Source organism: Danio rerio, chromosome 6 (assembly GCF_049306965.1).
Source record: "Danio rerio strain Tuebingen ecotype United States chromosome 6, GRCz12tu, whole genome shotgun sequence".
Classification (NCBI taxonomy): Eukaryota; Metazoa; Chordata; class Actinopteri; order Cypriniformes; family Danionidae; genus Danio; species Danio rerio.
Genome location: NC_133181.1, coordinates 137,501 through 145,000, shown reverse-complemented (window position 1 = coordinate 145,000; position 7,500 = coordinate 137,501). Strand labels below are relative to the sequence as shown.

The window sequence follows — 7,500 nt, the reverse complement described above, 5'->3', positions numbered from 1 at the left end:
ACTGCCGTAGAGGGCGATGGGCTCGATGACGGACTCTAGGATCTTCAGCCAGATCTGAACAGGGATGTCTATGGGACATTGGTGTTTGATGGCGTAGACGGCTCTGCGGGCTTTATCTCTCAGCTCATTCACTGCAGGATTACAGTGTCCAGTGGAGGTGATGTTCAGGCCTAGATAATGATACTGTGATGTGTGTGTGTTTGTGTGTGTGTGTGTGTTTGTGTGTGTGTGTGTTTGTGTGTGTGTGTGTGTGTGTTTGTGTGTGTGTGTGAGTGTGTGTGTGTGTGATGTGTATGTGTTTGTGTGTGTGTGTGTGTGTGTGTGTTCTCTGGGCTCTGGCTCTTTTTTGGAAGGTGATGATTTTGGTTTTGTTTAGGTTGACGGTCAGGGCCCAGGTCTGGCAGTACTGGTCCAGCAGCTGCAGGTTCTGTTCGGTTGGCGATAGTAGCAGCAGGTCGTCTGCGTACAGCAGGTATTTGATCTGAGAGTCGTGGAGATCGAGACCCGGAGCGGTGGATCGCTCCAGACTGAGCGCCAGCTGGTTTATGTAGATGTTGAACAGTGTTGGGCTCAGGCAGCAGCCTCGTCTCACTCCACGCTCCTGGGAAAGATATTTTGTTCTTTTGTGCTAATTTTGATGCCACATTTGTGTTCAGTGTAAATTGATTTAATAATGTCATAGTGCTTCCCCCCCCCCCCCCCCCCCCCCCCCCTCTCTCTCTCTCTCTCTCAGCGGTTCTCCTCCCGTGCTGCAGGCGGCGCTGCGGCTGGCGCGTTCCTCCAGAGGCGAGTTCCGGTGAATATCAAATGTCTGCCTGTGTTCCTGCTCATCGATGAATTTCGTCGATAATCTGCACAAATGGACTAGTAGGATGGATCTGGTGAGTGTTCGGTGCGTGTGAACGCCGATGCCTGTGGCGCAGACTCCTGCGTCGCGCTTTACTCGCGCGTGTGTGTGTGTGCGCGCGCGCGCCTGTGTGTGTGTGTGTTGATCTTGTCCTCTGTCGATCCGCTTGACTTAGACCGCGGTCTGTGTGTGTGTGTGTGTGTGTTTTCTCTGTTCAGGAGTTCGTGAGCAGTAAACTGCCGCAGGCTCTGAGAAACAGTAAAGTGCCCGAGTCTCGGTGCTCCACCAGCGGCGCGCACCCGCCCGCGGCCCCGCAACCGCGCACCGGGAGACCGGGAGTCCGAGTCAAGGAGGAGGACGAGAGTGTGGAGGATTTCTTTCATTTCGGTCAGACACACACACACACACACACATATATAATGCACAAATTGATATTCCGTCAGTTTCCACTGCTGTATCCTGTATTAGCGGTGTTGCGTCTCTGCATCTGCGCCTCTGGAAATCAAACACACTCTGTAAGATAAATGAGCACCTCAGCAGGAATAATAATGCGCTCATGATATAGCTCTAACACACACACACACACACACACACACACACACTCTGCTCATTCTACGGCGTGTTTAACATGTTCAGATTCAGAGTGTACTGTTCTCCTGAGTGTGTCAGTCTCCCCGCCGCTCCTGCAGTAGTATAGTGAGAGCTGCTCCTCTAGTGTCGCTCATGCTCAGTGTGTGTGTGTGTGTGTGTGTGTGTGTGTGTGCACGCAGCTCAGCACCTGCAGCAGCAGACAGGAGAGTGCCTGACGGCGTGCTGCGGAGCGTCTGACCCCAAGAGCCTGCTGACGGAGCCCCAGGCGAGCGCGCGCCCCTCAGCGGACCGGCCGTACCACTGCCAGGACTGCGGGAAGTACTTCCGCATCAACGACATCAAGCGGCACCAGCGCATCCACAGCGGAGAGCGGCCCTTCCCCTGCTTCCAGTGCGGGAAGAACTTCCCCACGTCCGGGGACCTGAAGAGGCACGAGCGCATCCACACGGGCGAGCGGCCGTACGCCTGCCTGCAGTGCGGCAAGAGCTTCTCCGACTCCGGCCACTTGAAGCAGCACGAGAGGATGCACAGCGGCGAGCGCCCGTACCAGTGCCCGCAGTGCGCCAAGCGATTCTACCGCTCCGGAGACCTGAAGCGGCACCTGCGCATCCACAGCGGCGAGCGGCCCTACAAGTGTCTGCAGTGCGAGAAGAGCTTCTCCGACTCGGGGCACCTGCGCGGGCACCAGCGCATCCACACCGGCGAGCGCCCGCACCGCTGCACCCTCTGCCAGAAGAGCTTCTTCCGCTCCGGGGACCTGAAGCGGCACCACCGCACGCACACCGGGGAGCGCCCGTACCAGTGCTTCCAGTGCGGGAAGAGCTTCTCGGAGTCCGGACACCTGAAGGAGCACCGGCGCATCCACACCGGGGAGAAGCCGTACCGCTGCAGCCACTGCGACAAGAGCTTCTCCCGGCTGGAGCGGCTGAAGGGCCACCAGAGCATCCACACCGGCGAGCGGCCCTTCCACTGCGCACACTGCGGGAAAAACTTCTTCCGCTCCGGAGAGCTGAAGCGGCACCAGCGCATACACAGCGGCGAGCGGGCGTAAAGGGTGTGTGCGTGTGTGTTTTTATATCCTAGTGGGGACTTGAGCCTGAATGCCACAGAGCGTTAGACTGAGCTGATCCTGCTCCGGGGTCCGGCAGATGAGGGGCCGTGCAGGTCGGTAGGGTTAGTTTAGGGCAGCGGTTCTGATCTCCTGTCCTGCACACTTTGCTTGTCTCTCGTATTTGTCACACAGGGCTCAGCTCATATATCTGTGAAGGAGCTGATGATCTGAGCCCGCTGTGTTCAGGAAGGAGGACAGACAGAATGTGCTGGACGGTCCGAGCGGAACCACTGCTGCAGGGGAGAGGAGAGAGGCCACAGTCTGTACAGCACAAACACCAGCGCGAGTCCCCACCACGATACAGGAACACGTGTGTGTGTGTGTGTGTGTGTGTGTGTGTGTGTGTGTGTGTGTGTGTGTGTGTGTGTTCTTCACGGACTCCTCCACGTCTCCGCTTGGCCTCCTGCTTCCTGACTCTGGGTCTGCAGTGGTGCGCTGTGAGCTCTTCCTCCAGTGTGTCCCTCATTACAGCTGAATATTGTGCAGCAGGAGATGATGATGATGATGATGATGATGATTAATATGATGATGAATCTGTATCTCACATTCCCTGTATTTGATGATTCACTCTGAAACTGTTTTAATATAAACCTGAAGCCTGTTTTCCTGTGTCCGTCAAGCAGCTCAGCGGGGTGTGTGTGTGTGTGTGTGTGTGTGTGTGTGTGTGTGTGTGTGTGTGTGTGTGTTCTCATACACTAATATAAACTCTTCTCTGTGTTGTTGATCTCTCCACATTTATTGTTTCAGATAGTCATGATGATGAGTGTGTGTGTGTGTGTAACCTGTAATCTTCACGTGCACGAGTGTTTTCTTCATCTGTGTGTGTAATAAACACCTCTCGCGCACACACACGAACACTTTCACCAATAGCTCGCACAGATTCAGCTCATCATCACCGCATTAGTGTGTGTGGGCTGTAGTGCAGTGTGTTAGCGCGTGACCCTTTTTAAAGCGTGTTTTGTATTCGTGTCTTTAAAGTGTTTAACATGTCGAAGTAAACATTCTAAACCACTTCCGCTTCTGTGATTTTCATTTTACGACATCTGTACTGGCTTTCCGGCAACAATAAGTCGGAAGTCTGGTATCCAGGGAGACGCTGAGTCTGGCGCGAGACGGTAAGCTAAAATTGTTAAAATCGTAAATTAAAACGCGTTAAAGTGTGAGTTTTCCTCCTCATAATCCGTAATATCTCGGCTAACGGTGTGTGTGAGGGAGCCCGGAGCGGGTCTGACAGGAGGAGGCGCGGGAAACCACGGATCAACAAACAAAACAAACCGCGACGCTCGTGTGGAGCTGCTTATCAATACTAACATCATCATCGATACTCGTACCAATATTATCATCATTACTGTTAGCCGTAATTCAGCTGATTCAGTCCGCCCGGCTGCTTCTGAGCGGGTCTGTGTGTTTCTGCGGGTCCTCTCCTGTTCAGCCGCAGCTGAGGCGCTTCATCAGGCGGAGAGAGTCCTCCGCGCGGCTCCAGTGGAGAGTGTGCCGGCTCAGAGCTGATATAAACACACTCACACGGGCTCATCTGGAGTTTACTGTGTTTGAGCTGTTATAAACACGGGCTTTGCTTTTAAAGTGGGTCTATATTCGCCCAGGGGCAGCTCCATATATTGTTTACTGTGGGGTTTTGCACTGAGCAGTGCTGGACTCTGATAGTCTCTGGCTGCTGATTTGGTTTCACTATTGAGAATTTGCAGTGAATGTTTTTCAAAAACTATTTTACTAAGCAGAAAGTGTGAATATAACACCAACATCACCTCAGTCGTTCAGCCTAGTAAAAGCCCCTGTGGAAAATAAGTAATGATGAATATAAGAGTCTCTGGGTGATCTCGGAGGAGGAAGAGTTAACAGAGGCTTGATTTTTCTTCTTCTTTGGATATAGCAGAGTGAGAGCTGCACATTATTGATAACCGTGTGTAATGATGTTTCCCGGGCACTGACCGAGCTGTTTGTGTTCCTGCAGAGCGACTCCATGGAGGTCTGTAAGCCGGTGCTGGAGCTGAAGGATGTTCCTCCTCCGCCGGTGCACAGTGGCGTGCCACAGGCACACGCGTGTCCCGCGCCCCCACACACACCTCCGGGCCTCAGTGTAAGCGTGTGCTCTATGTGTGAGCTGCTGTTGCCCGCCTGCGCCGCTCTGAGGCCACTGCCCTGCCCCGGCTCTGCTCTCTGTCTGTGCCGCCGGGCACCACACTCTTTCCCTCGGGCCGAGCCGCCCGTCTGCCCCAGTGCTCTGCACACGCCGCTGTGTGTGGCGGCCGCTCACTGTGTGCAGGACTGCTGGAGGCAGGTGGGTGGATCCATGCGTGTGTCACGGGTGTCTGGGTTCAGGGAGTGCAAGTCCTGAGCCTGATCTGATGGCAGTCTGCTGTGTTTCAGGGTGTACGAGTCGACCCGGAGAAGGTCTGGCCCAATATTCCTCCACCTGTCCCGGTGTGCAACGGCTGCGGTGCGACTGGAGCACCGACTGACGGGCTGCTGGGGGTCCACCTGGGCAAACCTGTGCAGAAATATGGCATGTATACTCACCATGGGGGAGCGGTGTGTTTGTGTGTGTCTTGTGGTTTCTGACTCTTCTGTGTCCGCAGGTCCTGCAGAGAGCAGCACACAGGAGTCGCTGCCCCCCATTGGCGTGTTCTGGGACATCGAGAACTGTGCGGTTCCCAGCGGGCGCTCGGCGGCGGCGGTGGTGCAGAGGCTGCGGGAGCGCTTCTTCCAGGGCCACCGCGAGGCCGAGTTCATCTGCGTCTGCGACATCAACAAGGAGAACAAGGCCGTCATCCAGGAGCTCAACAACTGCCAGGTGTGCCTCTGAGGCCCCGGGGCCCGCGGGTGCTTTGTGTCCTCCTGGTGCTGATGTTTGTTTGTCTCGCAGGTCACCGTGGCCCACATCAACGCCACTGCCAAAAACGCAGCAGACGACAAACTGCGGCAGAGTCTCCGGCGGTTTGCAGAGACGCACACCGCCCCCGCCACCGTCATCGTGGTGTCATGTACGTCTGCATGCGCACACACTGCCCACAGGCTCCGTCACCTCGTTAGATGAACTGAACCAGCAGGGAGTTCTTCAGAATAACATCAGTCAGACACACAGACCATAAGCAGCCCTTCAGAATATCATAGTGTACGAGCACCACAGTACAACTTGACTACAGTAGTGAGTTAGTCAGTCGCTAGTTCATTAATAAATGATTAAGCAGGGCAGAGAATAAAGGGTTATAGAAGGTTACGACTGTCTGAGACGCTGTTATAGAAGGACGTAGGCTGAGTGGTGTTGTGTTCCCACAGCGGATGTCAACTTCGGCAGTGAGCTGAGCGACCTGCGGCACCGGCACGGCTTCCAGGTGATTCTGCTGCACAAGAGCCAAGCGTCGCCGGCCCTGCTGCAACACGCCCACCGCTGCGCCGCCTTCGAGGAGCTGGTGTCCGGCCTGCCACCCGGCATGCAGGTCCGAACACAGGTCAGAGAAACACTGCTTTAATACTGATGTGTGTGTGTGTGTGTGTGTGTGTGTGTCTCTGTCTATTTAATTCAGCTGTATTGGCATGACTGTCAGTGATAAGCCAATGTTGCCATAGCAATAACGATAAGCATACTATACGACAGCCCAGTGTCAGCCTTCTGTTTGTGCACCGCCTCCCCATGCACCGCGATGCCAAAGCGGTGGCCAACCGGCTGCAGCGCCTCTCCAATAACTGTGGAGGGAAAGTGCTGGGCGTGTCCGGTGGCTGTGCCGTGCTGCGATTCGCCAGCGCAGAGGCAGCAGAGCGCGCCCGCAAGCGCATGGAGAACGAGGACGTGCTGGGCCAGCGCATCCTGGTGTCGCACTCTCGGGACGGGCCGGATGAGGGAGAAGAGCTCCGCCCCCCCACTGCTGCCGCTGCCGCAGCTCTCTTCATGCCGGTGGAGAAGCTGCGCTCTCCTCGCCGCCAGCGCCGGGCGTCCCGCTCCTGCCACGCCCCCGAGCGCCCCTATAGCCCCAGGAATGCAGGCCACGCCTCCTCATGCAGCCCAGTGATGAAGCCCCTCCCCCAGGTCAGCTGTGTGCCCGCCTCCTCCATCATCCTCCAATCGCACGCTTCCTCTTCTCATGCCATTCTGCCTGTGCTGCGCTTGACCCTTGACCTTTGACCCTGGCTGCGCCGCTGTGTGTGCCGTGTGCCCGAGACGCTTCATGTGCTGCTGCTGAGACTCTTCCTCTGTCCTCATCTGTCCTCCGCCGCACCCTCTCTATCGCCTCAGTGTGTTGGAGTGTGTAGTGAAGCGTGTGTGTGTGTGTGTGTGTGTGTGTGTGTGTGTTTGCTTGCTTGCTGCAGGCTGTGTGTGGTGCGACCCGACCTGCCACTGCATCACCTCAGAGTAACACACTCCTGTCTGCACCCGGTAGACCAGTGGAGCCGCCTCAGCGCAGCCGAAGGTACATATATATACACACACACACACACACACACACACACACACACACACACACACACACACTCTTATCCTCTTTCTGTCTCTGATATTTGTACAGTAATCATCGGTGTTACAAGCTATTTTAAGTGTTTATAATATGTGTGTGTGCGCGTGCACGTGCACGCAGGCGAGACTCTCCTGGGCAGCTGTTTCAGGTCAGCACTCCTTCAGCGTTCAGTAAGCTGAGTTTGCAGCGCAGCTTCAGTCCCATGATGCTCTCCCACAGCTCCTGGTCTTCACGGTAAGCAGACGCCGCTCTGTGCTTCATTATCACCGTGTCTGTCTATGGGTGGGGGTCTGTGTGTGTGTGGTGACCCTGTGTGTGTGTGTGTGCTCTATGGCGTCAGGAGCGCGTCCCCCTGCCCGTCGAGCCGCTCTTCCCCCCGCAGCGCCCCGTCCCCCAGCGGCTGCGCAGACGAGCCTCAGCCCTTCTCTGATGGCGCAGACCTGCAGGTCAGCAATCTGGACTACCGGCTGCCCCGCACC

The 7,500-nt window shown here is 55.9% G+C and overlaps 2 protein-coding genes across 21 annotated transcripts in view; both read left to right on the top strand.

Annotated features, from left to right (window-relative positions):
• Nucleotides 1–772: 772 nt before the first annotated feature.
• On the top strand, nucleotides 773–3,560 carry LOC110439853 (uncharacterized). Of its 3 annotated transcripts, none has more exons than XM_021476964.3 (3): nucleotides 773–881; nucleotides 1,066–1,234; nucleotides 1,618–3,560. In XM_021476964.3, exons 1-3 carry the CDS (start codon nucleotides 834–836, stop codon nucleotides 2,487–2,489), a joined length of 1,089 nt encoding a protein of 362 aa, XP_021332639.1. In that variant the 5' UTR covers nucleotides 773–833; the 3' UTR covers nucleotides 2,490–3,560. The 3 variants fall into 3 exon arrangements, with proteins under 3 accessions (XP_021332639.1, XP_073809559.1, XP_073809561.1); XM_073953458.1 differs by having other exon boundaries at nucleotides 773–892; XM_073953460.1 differs by lacking the exon at nucleotides 1,066–1,234.
• A 56-nt stretch (nucleotides 3,561–3,616) lies between these two features.
• Nucleotides 3,617–7,500, top strand: part of marf1 (meiosis regulator and mRNA stability factor 1) — an 11,716-nt gene continuing 7,832 nt past the window's right edge. For 3 of the 18 annotated variants that reach the window (XR_012407472.1, XM_073953441.1, XM_021476961.3), the window contains exons 1-10: nucleotides 3,617–3,664; nucleotides 4,522–4,848; nucleotides 4,938–5,073; nucleotides 5,147–5,361; nucleotides 5,434–5,551; nucleotides 5,847–6,019; nucleotides 6,166–6,594; nucleotides 6,876–6,976; nucleotides 7,142–7,255; nucleotides 7,362–7,500. The exon at nucleotides 7,362–7,500 is cut by the window's right edge and continues 45 nt beyond it. Coding sequence is in view for 14 of the 18 variants with exons in the window: in XM_073953441.1 (XP_073809542.1) it covers nucleotides 4,531–4,848; nucleotides 4,938–5,073; nucleotides 5,147–5,361; nucleotides 5,434–5,551; nucleotides 5,847–6,019; nucleotides 6,166–6,594; nucleotides 6,876–6,976; nucleotides 7,142–7,255; nucleotides 7,362–7,500 (1,743 nt within the window). In the remaining 4 variants the exon portion in view is untranslated. Of the gene's footprint in view, nucleotides 4,445–4,521; nucleotides 4,849–4,937; nucleotides 5,074–5,146; nucleotides 5,362–5,433; nucleotides 5,552–5,846; nucleotides 6,020–6,165; nucleotides 6,595–6,875; nucleotides 6,977–7,141; nucleotides 7,256–7,361 lie in introns of all 18 variants that reach the window. The other 15 variants (XR_012407474.1, XM_073953447.1, XM_073953442.1 and 12 more) reach the window with 8 other exon arrangements.